Source organism: Podarcis filfolensis, assembly GCF_964270895.1.
Source record: "Podarcis filfolensis genome assembly, chromosome: 1".
NCBI lineage: Eukaryota > Metazoa > Chordata > Lepidosauria > Squamata > Lacertidae > Podarcis > Podarcis filfolensis.
In genome coordinates, this window is record NC_139604.1 from 87,294,245 (window position 1) to 87,317,383 (window position 23,139).

The 23,139-nt window shown below is 40.2% G+C and overlaps 1 protein-coding gene across 39 annotated transcripts in view; it reads right to left on the reverse strand.

Moving 5' to 3' along the window:
• Window positions 1–925: 925 nt before the first annotated feature.
• The window catches only part of CELF1 (CUGBP Elav-like family member 1), a 39,207-nt gene continuing 16,993 nt past the window's right edge, over window positions 926–23,139 (reverse strand). For 4 of the 39 annotated variants that reach the window (XM_083604847.1, XM_083604836.1, XM_083604870.1 and 1 more), the window contains 12 exons: window positions 22,425–22,612; window positions 20,691–20,773; window positions 19,670–19,718; window positions 18,336–18,470; window positions 18,081–18,160; window positions 17,585–17,746; window positions 16,930–17,011; window positions 13,515–13,643; window positions 11,639–11,752; window positions 11,327–11,512; window positions 10,360–10,503; window positions 926–8,601 (listed from right to left, as the gene is read on the reverse strand). In XM_083604847.1, the coding sequence (XP_083460973.1) occupies window positions 8,474–8,601; window positions 10,360–10,503; window positions 11,327–11,512; window positions 11,639–11,752; window positions 13,515–13,643; window positions 16,930–17,011; window positions 17,585–17,746; window positions 18,081–18,160; window positions 18,336–18,470; window positions 19,670–19,718; window positions 20,691–20,773; window positions 22,425–22,612 (1,480 nt within the window). In that variant the 3' untranslated portion in view covers window positions 926–8,473. The remainder of the gene's footprint in view (window positions 8,602–10,359; window positions 10,504–11,326; window positions 11,513–11,638; window positions 11,753–13,514; window positions 13,644–16,929; window positions 17,012–17,584; window positions 17,747–18,080; window positions 18,161–18,335; window positions 18,471–19,669; window positions 19,719–20,690; window positions 20,774–22,424; window positions 22,613–23,139) is intronic. The other 35 variants (XM_083604850.1, XM_083604845.1, XM_083604844.1 and 32 more) reach the window with 15 other exon arrangements.

Genomic DNA, 23,139 nt, shown 5'->3' on the forward strand with positions numbered 1-23,139 from the left:
GCATTGGAATAACCATTGTCAGAATATGAAATGCCAAGGCTTAATGAATCACTGGACTGAAAAAATCCGGCATACAGACAGGGAAAGGTAAGTGTGTAAGTGTACATGCGACCACACTCACACCAAGTATTCCAGCTGCTCTGGGCAAAGAGCAATGCCGTTCTTTGTATCCCTCCAAATGAACTCTGGGGTATGACTGCATTTGATGTACAGTGGACACTTGGGTTGCGAACGTGATCTATGCGGGATGCACGTTCGCAACCCGCAGCGTAGCATCTGCACATGTGTGGGTTGCAATTCGGTGCTTCTGCGCATGTGCAAAGCGCGATTTAGCGCTTCTGCGCATGCACAACCGCCAAAACCCGGAAGTAACCCGTTCTGGTACTTCCGGGTTTCGGCGGTCCGCAACCCAAAAAAACACAACCTGAAGCGTATGTAACCCGAGGTATGACTGTACTAGCTTTCCAGAAAGACCTAGACAGAACTCATCCTTAGTCTGACAAACTTACCATTCATGAAAGGAAGTAAAACTCACACAGAGGTAGGAAAAGTGATCAGCAAGAGGTTAATTTAAATTAAGAGAGGATGACAAGGAAAAATAAAGAACCAAGGACAGATTACAAGGTGTACCTACGAACACTAGGCCACTCTTTAATACATATGGGCATAGCCAAGGGGAGGGGCAGCTTCTCCCCTAAATCAATCAAAATCAATAAACTTCAATATATATCTGAGGTTCTGCCCCCCTAACAAAAGACTGCTCCCCGCTAACAAAAATCCTGGCTATGCCCATGTTTATACACTTAAGAAATTTTATTCTATCTTCTAGTCTTGGCAGTCGGAGCAGTCCTCCTTCTCATATTCTAGAATTCATGTACCCACCTAGCCAGTCATGTGCAAGCAAAAACAAGAATGACACAGAAAATTCTTCTCAAACAGTTTAATAGCAAATAAACAAAGGGAGGTACCACACTTGGCATATACAAAATGACTTCTTGTCTGTGTGTCTGTGCAATTAAAACGGCATTAGGTTCCCCAGTGGGACAAAAAGAAACCACACACAAAAGGAAGAAAATTCCTTAATACATACTCGCTTGTTCCAAACTTAACAAAACTTTCATTTTTAAATCCACTACACGAACTCCGTGATCAGAAAAGCAACATGTGCTTCTGTTTTTAAACCATTAAAGTAAAAGCCATAATTTTCTACAGAGTACAACACAATTTCACACAAAAAGGACATTTTGCAAATCAAACAAGAAAAAAGGAACAGCTCAAACAAGGAAAGAAAAGCATTGCTACAACAGAATCACAAATTTGAGTTGATTAAATCCTGTTACTGCAGAACAGACTCTACATTTGGTCATAGTGGCAATTTGTTTTCTTGTCACATTTGTGAATCACTTTACATTGTTTTCTAGTAGAAAAGCCCAAAAAACTGTACAAAACCCCTAGTGTTAAATACAATGTGTGTACCAATAAAAAAGCCCACAGGTTTGTTTCCAAAATGTAAATTTTCTTTTTTTTTTAAATTATTCACAAAAAGCAGCCAGAAATAAAAGGCAGCTGCTGCGTTACTGTCTCAAATTCATTAAAACCACCACAGAATAATTAAAACAACCAAAGAAAGAAAGGAAAGAAGAAAAGGAACATCCAACGTTTGGCATTTTGGTTTTCTCCAGAGATTTTTGTTTCCACAGGCTCCCCCAGAGTTCCTCATGAAACTATACGCGCATTGTAAAGAAATGTATTGGCAAAATTAATCAATACACTGCAGGGTCTCACATTCCCTGCCATCAGACATCCCTGTGCATTGCGACTGTGAGCCTAAGAGCAACTATCTCACAGCTGTATACCCAGATATTGCAATCATCTCTTTGCAAGCAACTCTCACCCTCAAAAGTTGAAGACCACAAGGTTGAGGGAACAGCTACCTATGCATATTTATCTAACAAGCATGGAGAAATATTACCCACCCAACAATGGAGCAGGAATTCTTTTTGTCCTAAAGACTAGAACACTCCATATGGCCTAGAGACAGGTCTCCCAAACATCCCTACTCTATGAAGTTTTGCTCACATTCCTTTCTCCTGTCTGACGTTCCTTTATAGCTTCCCCAACCCTTTGCCCCTTGTGATTAGGCACCTACCACAGGAGTTTCTTGCAGGTGCTGTGAAACCCAGTACTAAGTCTCAGCTTCTACAGTAGGTCGTTTATGCAGGAAGGCTGACGCATGCTTCCCAGAGAAGGATAATCCGTGCTATTTCTTCATCAGGCCAGAAAAAAAGAAAGAAAGACTGCATGACTCCTTACCCAATTTAAGAACTTAAAAAAAAAAAAAGAATCTCTGTAGAGATCATCCCCCAGCTAAGGCCCCTGAGAAAAGGAGCCGGGGTTGGTACCCTGTTCAGGCAACAGCTATTAGGCTGTTATATTGTGCTTGTCGCTTGGGGAAAGAGTCAGCAGTTCTGTGCCTAAACTTACAGATTCCTTCTATGGGATATGCAGAACATGATACTTCAAGTGTAAAGACTGGAGAGCAATCAAGCTTCCATCCACTGAGCTGTAATGGTGCTAAACCTCACAAAGCAAGCCACATATTAAACAAGAGGTACAAATTAAGGCTACCCCAAAAGAGCTTTAGCTCCAATGGATCTTAGAAGCAATATTACTGCAAATACCCCACACCCTTCCTTCTATCCCTGCCGCTGCCACCACCACCTGAACAGTGCAATCAAGCCCCCTGAGACCTTTCAATAGCTGTGATGATAGAGCAAGGTGCAGATATCGTGTAAAGCAGTCTAAATGCACAGGAGATGTCATTACGTGACATATGACCACAAGTCTGGCATCCAAAAAAGGATAGATCTGAAACCTATTGAATTACTCAGTTTTTGCACAAACTATAGAAAACAGAGGTGAAGGGTGTTTATATACACAAGGTTGTGAAGAACACAGCAGGAAACATGCAAAACGTTTACAAGGGCGTTATTTTGAGTTTTTAAAGGAAAAAAAACAAAATCTCACATTTTAATGAGGATACTGTAGTTACAAAAAACTAAGCATGCTAGGGTTTAACAAAATACAACATCAACTTTGATTAAATTTCACTGCAGACAAAGGCTGATAATCACACAGGAAGGAAAAAAACAGTAAGTGCCAGGGCAAAAATGCAGCTACAATCAGGAGAAAGTGTAGTTCAAGTGTTTTCTGCTGAGGCTACTCAAGTCAAAGAATACATGCTGTCTCCTCAAGCACAGAAAATAGATTCAGCAAAATGTGACCAGAAGCCTCCTAAATTTTTAAAGTCGCATCATTTTACCTTTTCCTTCAAAGATTTGTTTTAAAACTAAGCACACAGAAAAAACTAAGCCTAGAAAGTGATTGGCTGTATGTTCACAGAAATACAATACTCCACGAGGTATGCTAGCAAGGCTGCTCTGAAGACAGTTACAAAGAATCAGAATCACAAAATCAAGTGGTTATCTTACGAAGTTCTAGAAAAATAGAATTCTTTTATATTCAAATGCAAGTTTAAATATTCCCCTTCAGCAGTCTTTCTAGCAAAACCAATTTGGCAGCACAAAAAAGAAAAAAAAAGAAAAGAAAAGAAACAAACATAATAAAAATACACATCAGCATCAAAAAGTCAACACAAGGTCAAAGGTGAGAGTTCAAGCATCAGAGAAGCTGAAGAGACAAGGATTTGGACGATGTACTTGAACGCCACATCGACATGCTTTAGGCACAACGATGAACAAACGGCAGGAATCTAGAAAAAAAACAAACCAGAAAGAAGGAGACCCACTGAGTTACACAGAGCAGTACATCCAAACAGAGAGAGAAAGAGAGTGAGAGTGAGAAAGAGAGAACAAGAATGGGCACTGTACAATGAGACCTCTTGGGGAGGGGAGTTGACAGGGAAGGGCAGCACATGCCAACAACGAACAAGTAAAAGTTGAAGTGCATAAGACACCAAATAAATATCAAAACGACCAGAAACCAGATAGAAGTAGAGGCCTGGGATTTCCTTTAGACACTAGCTACAGAATGGACTATGGCTTAGTGGCATACAGACAGCTGTGCAGTCACCACAGCCCTGAGCCAGTGCTCCTGCTACCTCTGCTTGAGGAAGACAACACAGAACTCCTCCTCTGTTAGATCTTGAATCCATAAAATGTGGTTCCAGGGTGATTTTAAGAGATGGGGGGACACAGGAGGAACCACTGGGGTTGATGGTTGATTATACTTTCTTCTTTCCTATCATGCGACATACATAGGCAGTAGTAGCCTAAGAAATCCATCCTCTGTTTCAGCTATTCTTTAGGAAACAAGGATACTGGCTGTTGGTTTTAGAACCAAAAAATGACGTGTAAGATACATAAATAGAAGTGAAACCCTTATGAAATAGGAAGGAATTAAGACTTTATTGCAAGTCAATACTTGCCTCAGCTGAGCCCTTTTTATTTAATACCTACAAATAAACGTTTGCAACTTTTTCAATAAATAAATCCTTCTCCCTGACTTTGTGAGGTGGAATTCTGGGCTCTCATAAGTTCTACAGTCACTGTTACCAGTTTGAGTGGAAGGAATTTTGTCTGAGCATCTTGACATTTTCTCAGAATTGATAGAATCTCCAATAAGGGTACAACACAAGAGATGTGATTTGCATGACAAATACATTTAAGCATTCTGTTAATGACATGGAAAACTGTCTGAGGCAGCATGTGATTACTGGAAAAAGCAGGCTTGTTAGGTTTACTGTAACTTTTATTCCAATTACAATTAAAGGCATATAATATTCTCATTTAAAACATACGGTTGCATTTCATTTCAGTGTTTAAAAGTTTATTTTTCTATTTGTGTGTGTGAATTCCCAAATGAAAACTGAGCTTCTGTTTACAAGTGCTAAGGTATTCTACTGTCTTAGATTTTTGATCTTAACATGTACATCAAGCAGAATCTGAAAAGTAGATTCTCTCTCTCCCCCCCCCCCCCCCCGCCCCAGGACACACTTACAAGGCTGAAGGATATTCATATATTTACTCAAGTTAAAATGTTACAGAGGAGATGCAGACTATTGTGAGGCAAATTCATCAGCAGTTGTTGAGAGCCTTTTTTTAATTACAAGAATAAGGCTTTTCTTTGGGGTGGGGGGTGAGATATGCCTCAGGAATGCCAAAGTCAGCCCAAAATACTTTTCAGTTCAACGTTTCTTCTTTTATTGATTCCAGATTTGTCTCTGCATGTTACCAGACACTCAATTTATTTTGAGAACTTGTTTTAATCTAAAATACATCTATGATTGTTTTAGGTTAAATACAACTTAAGTTGATACATAGCAGCCTGTATTTCTTAATAAAGAACAACTAAAATTGGCTGTGCTTTCCAATTTGATCCCTTTGTCATACTGGATCAAACATAGATAATAATCTGGTCTCCTACAGAGGGATAGGCAAAAAGGTAACATTCAGGGTTTTATGTCAAAGGATCTGTTCAAACTTGGAAAGGAAAAGGGATGGAGGAAATTAAAAACTGTGCAGAACAACCCACAATGTGACAGATAGGCCGTAATCCTAAATGTGGAAAGCTGAATTTGTGTGTGCGATTTCCTTGCCAATAGAGAACCTACTCCAGAGACTTAGTTTTATTACTTGTTTTGAAAAGCATGAATGGGCAGATCAGAATTAAACTGAGGGAGGGGAGAGGCATATGGGGTTAAAGTCCTCTAGTTAAAAGTAATTCAGAGCACCAGCAGGGAAGGCGCAGCAACTTTGCCAATACACACCAGAGTCCTGATTTCTGGAATTTAACCTGGAAAGTTTACTTTGGCAATTCTCAGGTGGGATGAGAGCACTCACATAAATCATACTTCTCAGATTATAAAACCATCTATACCCACTTGCTGTCATGTTAATTTAACAGGAGGTGATTTGCCTTACAGTTTCCATGATGAGAGCATATATGCTGTTTAGGAATATTATGGACACTAAATAAAAGGGTGAGCAAACAGATAATTCACAGAAAACTAATTTGGGTAGTCAAAACAAAAACAAAAATGTAACTGAGGGCGCAGGGGAGAGGAAGTACTGGGAGAAGTGACTATAGAGAAACTTGAGCACAGCTTTCCCTCTCCACTAGTTCACAGCATTAATTCTTTTCCTATTTAGCAGCTTTTCCAACTGCAGACAGGTCACTGAAAGTCAGTAGTTTCAATCATGCACATTGCTGTATGTATGTGTAACACAATCACATTCAGGATTATGCAAAACCCTGTTTTTTCCAGTGAAATAATTTAGATAATAAATATTCTCCACCCTGGAGCAGTATAAAACTTCTATAAAAATAGAAACAACATTCTTGGTTATATCAGGTTGCAAATGGAGCAGCTGCTCCCAACCATGACACCCGCCCCCCGAAAAGTATATTATTTATTTATTTTTAAAAATCCCATGACAACTCTGGAAGCCTCAACACTCCAATACTCCCCCCCACTCAGAATATCAGGACACAACTTTTCCTAGTGCACAAAATTCAAATGTATACAGTTCACCTAAATGTATGCATATGCTTCTGAATAGACCCAAATACTGAACACAGAAGGGTACCATATGCCAGCATAAATGGGAAATTTGGCAATCTGACCATTCAACCTTTTTTGCCACCATTCTGTGTGCTTTATAATACTGACAGTTTGCATCAACAATACTTCCAAATTCACGAGAAAAATATTACTTGATCCTGAGAAGGAAGGCCCAATACATCTTATACTTCTGAGGTTTGATACACCAGGGGACCCAGTCCCTGGTTATGTTTGATTTCCAAGTTTCTGGCACATTCTTAAATAGCATTTCAGGCTCAACAAGCCTTGTGGCTCTTCCTGACAGAGTGAACTGAAAGCCTTAAAAAAAAAAAAAAAAACTGCTCCCTGCTCCCCTAAACACGATTCCCAAACACATTGTGGGTTGACTGGGGTGCTGTGAAAAAAACATAATAAAAAAATGGGGCCAAAGAGACGAATAAACTGAGGACACAGGAATGCAGTGAATCTATATATAACACCGTTCATTTCCTCACAGATAGAGGTGGCTTTTTGTAGCTTTAGAGCTAGCTTCTACACTGACTTCTTGCCATGGCTGAGGCCAGAATGTCAAAGTTCCCTTTAGTCCCATGTCATCAGTGTGTTCAAAAAAAACAAACCACCCTTTAACATTTTGGCAAATTCATACGTGTGGAAAAAAATAAGTGTGTATTAGAAGGGGAAGAATTCTGAGTTGTGAGTTAAAATATATTGGGTGATAAACAATAGCAGGATCAAGATCCTGTGCAGCAGATTCAGCCCTTTGTGTTTTATATTGGCACATGCACTCAAAGGAAAACTGCAATGTAGCAAAACAGCAACATACGAAAAATCAAACTATATAAGCAAAAAATGTGATCTTTGGGGCCGTATTATTCTGGATGTTCAGCTAAAGAGTGTGCGCAAAAAAGCAGAATGTCAGGAATCAAAGAACCATGAGCTTATTTAGAAGCCATCTGTCAGTTTAGTACTTAGGATTTAAATAGTGCTTTATGAACACTGATTCTAGTAATATCTTTATGTACAAGCTGTAAAACTGGGGCAGAAGCAGCAAAGGAAATTCAATCAAGACATACAGAATTTGCAGCAGATCATGAGCAAATTGTGGGGCTAAGATGTATACCTCCATCATAAATTGCCTAGTTTCCATTAAACAACAAATACTGGAAAATTGGAAGTATCCAATTTTTAAAGGTTGTTCTGGCTGGATTGTAAATGTTTGCTCTAGAAACACAATTGGATCATTTTGTAAGCTGACCACACACTCATAATTACTGCAGTTTTCCTTTAATACATGAATCTGTTTGCCCAATTACTTTTCTCCCACCCTAGTGACTGATTCAGTATAACATTCTCCCATAAGGCATTAATTAAGTAAAGCTGGGCAAATGAGGATTTGGCAATGTTCCTTGAGGGTCTGCTCACTAACCAGCCACCAAGTGATTTGGATTCAGATTCTCTCCCTCCCTCTTTTCATGAATATAACTTGGGGTCTGGCAATAGGTCTTTTCTCCTTCTTAAGTCTAAGTCATGCAATGTCAGTTCCAATTGCACCTGGTATCTCCCCATCTCCCCAAGGTGGCTGGCATTGGTCCTTCTCAAAACACACTGGTTACAAACACAGCAAACTTAAAAAAATAATAATCAGCGATATGGCACCTAAACTCCAAAGTAAAACACTGGAAACAGAATCACAAACTCGTCCTCCATCCGAAGAATTCCCAGTAGAGGCTGCAGCCGAGTCTTCGGGGGAAGATGTGCCAGTTAGAATGACATCAATCAGCTTCTGTGACTGTAAAAATACAGCCTTAAAGAGTTTTTGAATCACCAGGCACACTCCTCCCCAACTTACCAGAAGATCCTTCTCACTCCAGTTCCAGAGGGGAGGGGCGCTCAGTATGGCTTGCTGTCATTCTTAGAGCGCTTGAGCTGTACTTTCAGTCGCTTCATGCCAATTTGAAATCCATTCATTGACTGGATGGCAGCCTGTGCAGAGACTGGATTGTCGTAACTTACAAAACCTAAGAAAAGGAAAACATACATTTAAAACATTTATGTTCAGACTGGAGTGGGAATAACCCATTCTGTTTTTGTATCTTGACATCATCATCTGTGCTTGCACTGGTACTGCAACCATGAAGTGTATGAACTGTTCATAGGTTTAGAGAATATAAGAGGGCTACGATTTTTTTTTATTAAAAAAATCACAAGGGAGGCCAGTTTCCTTATGACTCAAACGAAAGAGTACGCAGGTGCTTTTCTGAGCTATAGTAAATGACTTCTTACATTAACTGTGATATTTTATGTGAAGTGTAAGTTGCAGAGTTTGAAGTTCTGCTCCAGCTGCTTCTAAACATTAAGTTCAGTACAGTATTTATTAGCCCAGTACAGCCAGGGATTGTGACCACCAGACAGGGTGCTGTGTTAAGGAGAGCTGAGATGACTAGTGGCAGACAGCTGGTAAAACGTAAAGTGCTAGTGAGTATAAATAGGGAAACGGCTGAATTCAGTACAATGCTAAAGGCTACAACCAAGTAGAATATGTTTGGACACTGAACAAATAGGCATTTTAATCACTAAATTGCAGAGCATAGGAGGATTCTGTCAAGTTCCCTTCTGCTGAATTTAAAATTCTGTTCCCAGGAAGGCAAAACACATCAACACTAAATATACCTGCCTGCAATTATATACCCGGTTAAATACATACAAGTCCCACCAATGTCAATGGGAATTGCATAGAACTGAGTAAGTAGTCAGGACTCAAAGCCACAAGATTATAAGATAATGTTAAGCAAGGCCAATAGTGCACTGCATTAGAAAACTATCTGTTTATTATGTAGAGTGAGGTGTGAGTGCGAGTGAGATATGGTGGTGGGGTCTATTTTCCCTTTTGGAAGCAGCCCTTGGTGCCTGAAAGGCCTCTGATGGACTACTGTGGGATGGAAGGAACTGAAAAGCTCTGTGCAAACATAGAACACCATATCCTGATCCAAAAGGGTTTCATAAACCTTGTTTTGCTACCTACCTAGGTCTAGAAAAAGCTAGGAATTGTGTTGAAAATGCCAAAAAGAGGACCTGTCTGATAGCAAAGAAATTCTAGTATTAAGAAGGTAATTGAAAGGGTAACTAGGATAAAGTTTTGAAAGGGTAACTAGGATAAAGTCATATGAAACGTGTGCCAGTTATTAACTATTCTTTTCATGTTTACTTCTGCTATAATAAGTTATGTTACATACTGGAGGGTATCACCTGCCTCCAAAATGAATCTACACATAAGCCACTGTGTCAAAACAATCTATATCAGAACAGAAGGAGGGAGGCAAGGATGTGATAAGTTGGTTCAAAATCGGCAGAACAAGACTCATACATCTACAAAAGGTATTTCATGTGTTTGAAACACATGAAGAAATATTGGGATGGGTTGTCAAGCATAGGTCAGGCCAAGCTTTATGGTTCGTGGGCTGCATTCCAACTGGTGAGTATGAAGCTGCACAGGCGTGTCCTCGTTATCAAAGATATCAATGAACTGGTGAATATCAAGTTATCAAAGAAGTTTCATCAGATATTACTTCATGAAGGGGCAAAATCCTACAATGTAGCAAAACAAATCTTCATGGTCTGAATCTCATTAAGCTAGGTTTTGAGAGATACAAGTGGCTCATGTGATTCTATCATGCTCGCACAGCAGTGAAGAGCTATGCACACAAAAGTTGCTTTCATATTAATTTTATCTTAAGGAAAGGAATTAAGAACATTTCTACAAAATATACCCAACATACCAAAACATTTGCTCAGATTGGTCTGCTTGTCAATGAAAACCTTGGCGGAGACAACATTCCCAAAAGGCATGAACATCTGCAGCAAATCTTGGTCCCCAAACTCCTGGGGGAGGTGGTAGATGAACAGATTGGCTCCCTCTGGACCTTGAAAATATCCATTTAGAGAAAAATTCAAAGAAAGCACAACTCTTTGGCTATTAATATTGAAGCAGAGATCAAAACCCATTCAGTTCTCAAGAGCTAGGGATGGTTCCAGAGTACTAAGAGTCATTCAACTCAAACTTGGCTCTGTCAGTGAAAAATCTGTCCACTTCCTGCCAAAAAGCAGCAGCTTTTAAAAGTGTGTCTTCTCAGTCTTAGTTTCTAAATCATGTCTTCAGCAGGTAGGGGGGGAAATCTAACAATTTCATACAAATGTGAAATGAATCTTTACAGCTAATTATGTGGGCACAAAACTAGCTTCCAAGTTCCTACACCTTCCTTTCAAAGCCAGTCATCAATGATGCATTTACCATGAGCACACCAATGTGCTCTCTACATTCTCAATAAAGTCAGTGTCCTACAACCTTACTAGACTGTTGTACAGACTGAAGTTATTGTGTATGAAATGCACCGCTTGAAATATGAAAGCTATTCCCCACTTTCCCAGGAATCTGGAACTGTTAAAGATTCTAAAAGAAGGGATAAAAACAAAATTTATGAAGGTTTTCAAAATTAAATGCAGCAGTGAAAGGAATATATATATATAGACAGAGAGAGAGAGCGTGTGTGTGTACCTGGATGCGTAACAATAGCCAAAGGCTACTAGAAACAGTCTATGTACATTAGCCATTTGAGGCCAGGGAGCCAAAATATTTGATATTTTAACATAATGTTTGTCTGTGGTTTCTATTGTTTCTCTCTCTTGCAAAAGTACTGGACTCTAGCTCTTAGAGAACCAACCTTCCCACCACTGTCTTTCACCTACCTTCCTTTTGACTTCCAGCTGCACCAATACTCTGCTGCGTTAACAGACTCTGGTTGTAAAGTGTGGGCAAAGCTGCAGCGGCATATTGCTGGATCCCAGAGTAAGCCTGAGATAGGGCCTCCATAGTGCTCCCTGTGCCATTTGAGAGACCACCACTGCCTAGTCCACCGTTTAAGGCTGCCATTCCTAAGCAGAAAATTTGAATGTCAGTGATTGATTTGTCAACCAGTTTTAAAATCATATGTTATTATTAAGGGAAGCTGAGAGGCAACCGGAACAAAGGGCTCATTTTTTTCTTCATGCTAAACATACCTGCTAAAGAGCCAACGTTGAGGCCTGCAGTAGCCCCTGCCAGTGTTTGCAGTGCTCCAAGAGAAGCCATTGGGTTAACAGAGGAGCTGCTACTGGAACTGGGTGATGATCCTGCTATTAAAATGAAAGCATTAGACACCAATAGCTGCTTCCAACGCAATCACATCTTACTACTTTCTCCAAAATGTTCACTAAAAAATGTTGCATCGAAGGTTTCAGTAATTTATACCAAGGATAGTTATACCAAAACTTAAAATTCCCCAATTGTGTACAGCAGTGTATTTTTATACAAAATGGAAGCCCTGGGATCTGACCAGCTGTAAACTTGTATGACCCCAGAAAATTCAGATTTAATCATGTTTCACTTTATTGTATGAAACTCTGAGCATATTAGTAGATGTTAATCTTGGGGGTGCAAACCTCAAAGCCTGTTTCACTGGTAACCTTGTGCCTAGACACTAAGGCAGGCAGGGGTCCACAAATGTTGGCATAGTTTACAAGCCAGCCATTATTTGAGGTCATCACCAATTTCCTCCTCAGAATCTCTGAAATGAACAGATGCCTTGGGAGACGGAGTCTCTCTCATTTGTATGGTGTGTGGAGAAAATAAAAAACCAGCAGGGTTGCTGAGAAGGGACCTTTGTTGTTTGGTAAGCTGACTGGAAACCACAGTAGAAATGAGACCTCTGGGTAGGGACCTGCACAGTATTGGGTGCCTTGCTCAACAGAGGCTGGGTACACTTGCCCTGATCAACTGGCAGCTAGATATGTTGATGCATGCACAATGGAAGCTGATCTGACATGAATCTGTACCATGCTGCATTACTGACATTTGAGTTCTACTACTTCAGAAAAGTTGACTGCTCAGTAGTTGATCATGATATACCCAATCAGTTCCCAAGTACTCCCCCTTTGCTACACTCTAGCACAGAGGTGGGGGATGTCTGGTCCAGGACCAATGTGGCCGTCCAGGCCTCTCTATCAGGCTCTTAGGGCTCTTCACAGGCCACAGCCCTTCAAAGCCTTGCTCCACACCTCCCTCTAGTTCTTCTGGCCTGGCAGGAATGTGTCCTTAAACTGTAATACCTCTTGCTTGACTGGATGGAGAGATGCATGTGTCGAAACATCTGACCTTTTCGTGACTGGACTGTAGCCTACTGTACAAAGGTAAAGAGTCACATCCATTATCCCACTCATCACTGGTATGCAGGCCCCAGAAGGCTGCCCATGAGAGAATGTGACCCTCAGGTTGAAAAACGTTTTCCACTCCTACTCTGGCATTGGACTTGCTAGATAACTGGGACCTCTTTAGTTTCCATTCTTTCTCATGAAGTCCTTAAATGAAATCCCTTAATTTCCTTCAAAGTCACCATTCATTTCCATGTATCAAAGTACAGCACTGCACTTAGGAAATGCCAATGCGTGGCCTGGTGTGCCTGCATCTGTGATCAGAATGCAAATTATCTTCTCCCAACTAATTATGACATGCAACCCTTCTCTCAATTCCACTTGACCTTGCAATAATCTAAAGCAAGTTGAAAATTGGAGAATCAGAACACAGGAGAGAAGATCAACTATATTCTGAAAAAGAACACCTTCTTGTGGAAGATGGCTTCGATGTTTGAGGACTACTTCACATGTTAAGCAGAAATGCATTTTATTTACAGATGCAACATATACCCACTTCTATCACATATGCTGAAGGCACCTACACTGATTTGTTTCATGTTGTGTAAACAGCAGAAATGTGTTTTGGGGAGGCAGGACTAATCAAGTCTCCCCACAAAAAAGCTTATGATTTAATGAGTAGCCGGCTCATTGTCATGTGGCCTTAAGATATGCAAAACTGTATTATACCAAGACATGGCTCTCTTACCTGAACTGGTGAGCACACTTAAAGGGCTGTTAGAAGAATTGAGTGCAGTGGTACCACTTGGTGTGCTCTGAGCTGCGCTGGCTGCAGCTGCTAATGCAGCTAGGTTCTGTAACTGCATTGCATTCAATCCTGCAACACATCAATGAATAGTGTTTCTGTTCTGGTACCACTAAGCACTAAATCATTGGTGAACCCAGCAGCCTATTTCTCCAACAGCATTTAGAAGTTGCTTTATGGAGGAGAGTGAAGCCTAACATTCTCAAGCACCACAAACTCCTGATGCAATAAGGTTTTTTTTTACTAATATTCTCACCTAGAGGGCAACAACGTAAGGAGAGCCTACTGGATCAGGCCAATGACCACTTCATCTGGCATCCTGTTCTCACAGTGGCCAACCAGGTGATTGTGAGTAACCTGCAAGCAAGACCGGAGCGCAAACAGCACTTTCCTCTCATGCAATTTCCAGCAAGTGGAATTCAGCATACCGTATTTTTCACTCTATAAGACGCACCAGACCATAAGACGCACCTAGTTTTTGGAGGAGGAAAACAAGAAAAAAAATATTCTGAATCTCAGAAGCCAGAACAACAAGAGGGATCGCTGCGCAGTGAAAGCAGCGATCCCTCTTGCTGTTCTGGCTTCTGAGATAGCTGCGCAGCCTGCATTTGCTCCATAAGATGCACACACATTTCCCCTTACTTTTTAGGAGGTAAAAAGTGAGTCTCATAGAGCAAAAAATACGGTACTGCTTCTGACCATGGAGGCAGAATACAGCCATCATGGCTAGTAGTCATTGAAAGCCCTATCTTGCATGAATCTGTACCTAATCCTCTTTTATAGCCATCCAAGTTGGTGGCCATTACTACTTCCTGTGGGAGTGAGTTACATATTTTAATGATGTGCTGAGTGACAAAGTACTTTCTTTTATCTGTCCTGAATCTTCCAACATTCATAGCATAGGCAAAGGTCAGACAAAAGCAGACTTTTGGAGTTAGTAAAATGATAAGGAAATGCACTAAAAAGTGTGGGATTAATGGGGAGGTATTTAACCATTCTGCAAGTAACTCAAGATGAATGCAGGATGAATGTTATTTGACACAAAAGCTCATCACAAACAAATCAGAATGAATGCTCAATGAAGTCTAGACATTGTCTAACATCTGTGTAAGCCTGGTGCAAGCAAATCAGGATGAACTGTGGGCACTACAATTGAAGGAGGATACTGAAAAGCTGGAACATGTGAAGAGGGTGACCAAGATGATATAGGGTCTGGAAACCAAGCATTATGAGGGCATTGGGAATGTTTAGCTTGGTAAGAGGAGACTGTGAGAAGATATGACAGCCATCTTCAAATATCTAATGGCCAGTTACATGGAAGGTAGAACAAGCTCAGGAACTGAACCAATGGATTCAAGTGAAAAGAAACAAAATTCCACCTAAACTTCATGAAAAGCTTTCTGACGGTAAGAGCTATTCTACAGTAGGACAGACTCTCACAAGTGTTGGTGGACTCTTTTTCCTTGGAAGGTTTTAAGCAGCAGTTGGATGACCATCTGTCATATATGATCTAGTTAAGATTCCTGCATTGTGAGGGGTTAGACTAGGTGACCCTTGGTGTTCCTTCTAACTCTACAATTCTATGATTCCATAACCTCTCCAGGGACTTAACCTAAATGGTGCAGGAGTTCTTGATCATGCTGTCCTACATTTCCCAGTTACAACTGCCAATGACTTGAAATCCCTGTGAATGCAGCATGTTAAAGAGGGACTCTGTAGTACAGTGGTACCTCTGGATACGAACGGGATCCGTTCCGGAGCCCCATTCTCATCCTGAAGTAAACGTAAAATGTCCTTTTGAGCGTCTGCGCATGTGCGAGCGGCGAAACCCGGAAGTAACACACTCCATTACTTCTGGGTCGCCATGGAGTGCAACCCAAAAATACTTAACTTGAAGCTACTTCAACCCGAGGTATGACTGTATCTCGTCTGGAAAAAGCAGAATTCAAATTATTCTGATTCACAGAATTGCAGAGTTGGAAGGGATCCTAAGGGTCATCTAGTCCAACCACTGTTCAAACAGACCAAATCAAGCAGCACACAAAGCAATAGCATTCCCAAATACCATTAAAAGGGTGAAATCTCACTGCCCACACAACTGCATGCAAAATGTTCTCTCTCAGTTCATGGCTAATGTGCCGCTGATTGTGTAATTGCAAAAATGCCTCACACCACAGAAAACACTACGCACATACTAAAGACAGAAATAATGAAGAGGCAGTGCAGAGAGAAGAGTAAAAATGCTGACCACAGCTGTATGTTCTTCCCCTTATTCACTGTATTGACATTAACTTGTCATCCCACCTCTAATTCAGTTTATGAGGTATGCACCACCTAATTTTATACATTTTTATCCTTTACAATATTGCTCCATGTGGTTCTTCTCCATTACCCTTAATACTTTCAAATGAAAAGCTTATTAAAGATAGCTGTGGCTCTTCACTGATGATTGTAGTCTCTTGTTCAAAAGCAATATTTTAAAAATTACTTTACATTTAATATGTAAAGCTTTTGTTACCCTGATGGTAAATTGTAGGTACTGGGACAGGAATTGTTTGCCTTATTTTGCTAATTTTCTCCATTCTTAAAAAAAGAGAAGCTATTAGCTGTAAGAGATACAACAAAAAGATTGCTCAAACACAAAAGCATAGATGCTAGACAAGTGATGTAAGGTGGAAAAATTTCTGAAGTTTTCTGGTGCTTTATTTTTCTGTGAATATTCTTAATTTTATAGATGCATTAGTAACAATGAATGGGTGCCACTTTCTATTTTTTAAAGCTATATTTATGAAATACAACTAAAAACAAGCATGTCAAATTAAGTTACTCTAGTAAATTTTCTATTGCAAACTGAATCCCCCTCCCCCCAAAATAAATTAATTCCAATTGATTCCCCTCCCACAGAAAAATCCACATTACTGAGCTAGACATATGTAGATTCTAAAATTAAACACAGCTTGAAATTCACTATATAAAGTGAAGCAATATTTTTCCTATTATTGTCTGACCATTACAAAATTTCCAGAATAGATAGAAAAGTAGATATATTAAATATGCCTGAGAATGAGGAACATGAGTTGGACAGTCACCTAACTGCAACTGTACTTCTTACTTCTTCTGCATTTAGAACACTTCCTGCTCATTTGAAATAAAATCCCTAGAAATAATGAAGAGGCAGTGCAGAGAGAAGAGTAAAAATTCAACTCTGGACTCTTCTCTGTCATAAGCAACTGAGAGCCATCTTCACTGACATTAGTATATCATACCACACTTTCTTAACAGCCTTCTCATGATTCTTTTTCAACATGACATTGAACCTACTTTCGGATTCCAAGGGGCAAGGAAAGAAAACACTCACCTCCCATTGGGTGGAGGCTGCCCAGTGTGTTCAGATTTCCAGAGGAGGCAGCTGCTGTCTGCTGAAGGAGCTGTAAATAAAGCTAGACATTACACCAAAAACAGAACAAGAGTGAGAATGAGGGCTGGCTCCACTTCTGGGAGACACTGCACTACACCACAGCCAGAGCGCCGTCCTAAGTGGAATAGCCACTGTTCAAACAGACCATATCAAGCGGCACACAAAGCAATAGCATTCTCAAATACCGTTAAAAGGGTGAAATCTCACTGCCCACACAACTGCATGCAAAATGTTCTCTCTCAATTCATGGCTAGTGTGCCACTGATTGTGTAATTGCAAAAATGCCTCACACCACAGAAAACACTACGCACATACTAAGCACAGAAAATAACACAGATCCTTTCTGTATTTATGCCAAATGAAAACCTTTAGAAGGCCAGTACTTCAGTCCTCATGAAACAGTGACAGATCGCTCCTCACCAACCTGAGCACATGAATGCTGTTAAATGGTAGCAACTTAATTACCTACACTCACCAACTTGCCCATGAAACACCGAGTTTTGCAACAGAACATCAGCACAAGGATTCTTCTGCTACAAGTAATTATTGTGGGAAAACCGAATGATTTTGCACAGAAACTGCCAGGGAAACTCACTGCTAAGTACTGGGGTCCAAGTGTGTTCAGTCCAGCCAGGTTTCCCCAAACTGATGCAGCACTGATTTGTTGCATCTGCTGCTGGAGCTGCTGTGCAATTCGTTTCTGTTCTTTATCCTTTTGGGTATCTGCAAATTTCACTACGATGGGAGAAGAGCATCCCTGCAATATCAATTCACATAGTTATACTTTATACATTACCTCCAAAGGCCACAAATAACTCTGATCATTTAGAAAAATACACCAATCTTATTAAAGAAATCTCCTAGCTTCCAGAGTTCTAGCCCAGTTTTCCCACGTTTTAATGTACCTTATCTAATTTATCATAAAATTGGGGTTATGTGTGGGCGTGACAGTAGCGGGGGTTCAAACCACGAAACAATACAGCAACACTTAGAAAACTTCAGAGTTACAGAACCTTCTGCTCTTTCCAACAGTTAAGGCCAGTGTATGCTCAATGCAAACTATCCCAGTTACTCTAAATAACGTTTCTTACCTCCATGGTCTGTGCTTGGTGCATTGCTTTGATTGCTGTTTGTGCCATAGCTCTTGTTGTAAAAGTCACAAAAGCACAACCTGGGAAGATAATAGGATCAAATTCACTTGCTAAGTTTACACAAACCTTTTACAAAAAAAGGGGAGGTGGACATTCTGCTGACTTCAAAGATTTAAAATGCTTTCCAGTAAGATACTTTGGGTATGAGAGATCTCCAAAACGATCATCAATTTCATACCAGCTCCCCATGCTTACCTCGACTTAAGCCATCAGGACCCCGTAGAATTCTGCATTCTTCAATCTGCCCAAAGGAGGAAAACATCATTCTGATATCATTTTCATTGCACTTCTTTGATATCATCCCAATGAACAGTTTCCTGTCTTCCACAGCTAAGAGAAGAACAAAAAAGGGAAGTCACTTATCTGCCCTGACTAAAGAAGTAAGTAAAATTATATAAATAGATTTCTTCACAGTTTATCTACAAACACACCCCTCACCGTATGAACACAAAATTTTCTCCATCTGGTCCCCCAAGCCCTTGAAGCAGATTTTGAGGGGGCAGGGGGGCTGTAAGGGAGAGGAAGTGAAGTTCTGTTCAGTAGTATAACTCCACTAGCAGAACAGGAGCACTGGATACCATCACTTAGTTTAAGAATTGATTAAATAGAGAGATCTTCTCATTGTACACTGCTATTTGGCATATTTTTGTTGGCAATATTAATAACCTGTTCCAGTACACAAAAACGTAAAACCATATTTAAAATTTAAATCACAAATTTAAACCATGAACAACTTGTTCGTTCTTGAACAAGCTGATAGACAAATGAGCACATATTTGTATTTTATATAATTACATAATTTGTAACAAAAAAGTATTACACATCAATAAACCACAGAAAATGAAAAGCTTAAAGTAGTCTACAGTGCAAAAAATACTGACCAGCTTTTATTACTGAGAAATTGTTCATCCTTTTAATATAAATAGAAGACAGTGATTTCTCCTTTAACATAGGTGGATTTTACAAAGTAATTTCCAGTATGAAACAAGCTTGCAAGCCTGAATACAATGCTCCATTCAAATATATATATATATATATATATATATATATATATATATATATATATATTCGTATGCTGTAATAGACTATAATCTTCTTTCAGAACAGAAGGGTTTATAGTAAGAGAAGAGAAAGTTGTGTATATAGAGCAGCCTTGTAATTCTAGATGCAAAACTATATGCCAGAGATTATCGTCATTCACTAGGCAGCAAAGATAACAAAATCGTTCCGAGAAAGCAAATATATTGCTTTCCCCCTTTTCTTTTAGGATCACAATGAAGCCTTTACAATGAATATGTTTTTATAGAACTTGAAGCTGAACCTGTAGAAGTATTATTAGCATTTCCTCAACCAAGGGAGAGGGATCAGCTTCTTTCACTTCTTAAGTGCAAAGCAAAAGGCAATGCACAAAGGCAGTAGTAGTATGGGATGCTTTAGTAACTTGGATGCTGTTTTCTAAGTCAAAATCAATGAACTTTCCATATAACAGACTTATTAATTTGAAAAAAGCCTGTTTTACATACACTTACCATTATTCTTTTCACTGTCGGCTGGCTTCATTTGGATGGGATGGTGCATCTGTAACACAGATAAAGCAATTAGGATTGGGAGTGGTGCAGAGGTGGAAATCAAGTTTTGGGGAGTAAATCACCTCCAGCCACAACTATACATTCCTTTCAAAGCTGTTGTAACCAGGGAACTTATAAATCAATTTTTACAGATACTAATTCAGAGGACAGAGAAGACAGTACAGGCGTCTCCCCACCTATGCACAATCAACTCACACGAAGTGCCGGGAAATAATTCAGTAATTCAATTCAAACCCGGAAATGGCAGGAGAGAGCAGGAGAGTCCTTGTGGAGACCCTCCCCGAATCCCGAAGAGGACGTCAGTGAGGACAGAGGAAGCACCTGAAGAGACCTGAAATGCAGCAGGACTTTGTTTATGCTGCTCAGCCTTCCCCCCTAACAGCTGATGTGCAGGATAGCTCAACAGCAGCTGCCCCTTTCCTGTATGTCCTCCTGCCAGACCCAGGGCTTCAATTCTAGCTGTGGATACATTATTTTTGGTACTGATTGAAGAGAGGGAAGCAGAGAAGGTGTTTAAAGGGTGTTGAGAGGGTACTCCCAACTACAATGGTACCTCGGGTTAAGTACTTAATTCGTCCCGGAGGTCCGTTCTTAACCTGAAACTGTTCTTAACCTGAAGCATCACTTTAGCTAATGGGGCCTCCTGCTGCCGCTGCGCCGCCAGAGCATGATTTCTGTTCTCATCCTGAAGCAAAGTTCTTAACCCGAGGTACTATTTCTGGGTTAGTGGAGTCTGTAACCTGAAGCATATGTAACCCAAGGTACCACTGTATATGTTTTTTCACTTGTGCACATGGGGGCCCAGAATGTAACCCCCATGTAGATGAGGAGTAACATGTATTAATATTAGTCAAGCCAAGGGGCTCCACATACCACATCCCAGAAAAGATGGCATCCTGAGTGTGGATTCATGCAGAAATATTGAAAGAGCAGATTAAATAGATGATGCCTATTGTCTTACCCCTGGGAGAATCTTCATGTTATGAAGAGCATTCTGTGCTTCTAGTGCAGCTTTACGGGTATAAAATGTAACAAAACAGCATCCTGTAACGCAAACAAGTTACATGATGCATAACATATAAAAATAATCCATTCCAGCATAAATTATTTGATAGCAGAATGCATTAAGTCAAAAGCTGCCACCAACTGAATTCTGAATATTTTAAGGGTAAGATTCATATCAAAATTAATGTTTCTAATGCCTTCACTATTTAACATACTTCAGCCTCAATTATATAAGTGACTTACGTATTCACAAGACCCAAGGCTGGAGGTATGCAGAAATTGAACTAACAAGAAATCAACTATTCCTCATTTGAATGATGTTGTTGTTTAGTCGTTTAGTCGTGTCCGACTCTTCGTGACTCCATGGACCAGAGCACGCCAGGCACTCCTGTCTTCCACGGCCTCCCGCAGTTTGGTTAAACTCATGCTGGTAGCTTCAAGAACACTGTCCAGCCATCTCGTCCTCTGTCGCCCCCTTCTCCTTGTGCCCTCCATCTTTCCCAACATCAGGGTCTTTTCCAGGGAGTCTTCTCTTCTCATGAGGTGGCCAAAGTACTGGAGCCTCAGCTTCAGGATCTGTCCTTCCAGTGAGCACTCAGGGCTGATTTCCTTCAGAATGGATAGGTTTGATCTTCTTGCGGTCCACAGGACTCTCAAGAGTCTCCTCCAAGACCATAATTCAAAGCATCAATTCTTCGGCGATCAGCCTTCTTTATGGTCCAGCTCTCACTTCCATACATCACTACTGGGAAAACCATAGCTTTAACTATACGGACCTTTGTTGGCAAGGTGATGCCTCTGCTTTTTAAGATACAGGGTCCCGAATACAATAGTATCTTTTCCCAATTTGCAGGGAGCTTTTTTTTAGTGAGAGAGCAAAAAAATGTCCCCTTTATCTGCATCTTGTAGCAACGTCCTTCACTATGGACATTTGGATTTTGAGGTCTCATTCCACTGCATGACACTTTAGTTTTCAGAATTCACAATACAGCAGATAAAACCCTTTTCTTACTATTGCAAGTTAACTGCTCATGGTTGCACTCATTTTCACCTCATCAGATGCTTATTAGTAACACTAAGAGTAAACCTTTTCCTACAGTCTTACCTCCTGGCCGGGTCAATAGTTCAAGGCAGAAGTAGATGGGGGGTCAGGAGCTTACACCTTCTGTGGCAACTTCCTGAAACTCTTGAGAGCCTTGTTTCACACTTTGAGACTGAGTTGCACAGGTCAAAAGACAGATCAATCTTGTAGAAAAGGTTTTAATGGACATCAAGTGGACACTCCTTGCTTGTGAATCTTATCAGTAAGACACCCAAATGGAATAACATTATGTGAATTATGCCCCCAACTTAGGGCTACTTCACACATTTATGCTTTTTCACACATTTATAGGGAAAAAAACCTATAAAATAAGCAAACTATGCAGGTAAAGCTCAACGATAAAACTGTCAACATGTAATGACATGCCCAAGTTTGCATCTGCATGTGAAGAACAACAGACATCTAAACTAACCTTCCTACTACCTGCTTTTCTTGCTACCACACCAAATACAGTAATATGAAGATCATGAACGGATCGTGATATCAAAACAACACAAAGACATGCTTTCTCAGAGTAATAAGTGTCAATAAGACGCATAACAATCTTGGACCAAAACTTCCAGTAAAAAGAAAAGAGAGAGCTCTCACCTTTGCTCTGAGGAGGATTTTGGCTCCTGTCCCGGAGGACATTTATTTCATAGACAGCACCATACTGTTCAAACAGATCTCGCAGATCTTTTTCAGACCAACTCCGTGGGACCTGGCCCACAAACATCTTGATGGCATCAATGTCCGGTTGGTCAGGATGGTCTAGTGTGCCATTCATTTTCTTTGAGCTGCATGAGTCAATGAGAAACATATGGTAAGGGTCCTCCTAGACTCTGTCCCAACCAACCCTTCTTCAAATGTATTAGAAAGATAATAATTAAAACTCAAAGTGTTGCTTATCTGAGATATTCAGAGAACATATTCTGTCCACTGAAAACCAGGCACGTGGTGGGAAGAGAGAAGAGACACTTCTCCAAAGACTTGATTGCCTTCAGATGTCTCAGATGAATTTGCCGTTTTCTCCCCCAGAAACGTTAGCATCTTAGAAATAAAATGTATTATAGTCTTGTATAAAGGGGAAACAATGGTTTATTGAAAAAGGAAAACTGAGGCAAAAGTTGGTGTACTTAAAACTAATGAATTTAGTAGTAAGTATAAAGATGAAAAAATATCACCAATCCCTCTAACAGCAAACTAAAGTGCTGAGTGTTAACAAAAATGGGAGCCAAAACAGGGCCACTGAGAAACAAAAGGGAGGTGTCAACCTGCCTGGGAGAACCCAATGTTTGCAGACATATAGAACTTTTAAAAAAAC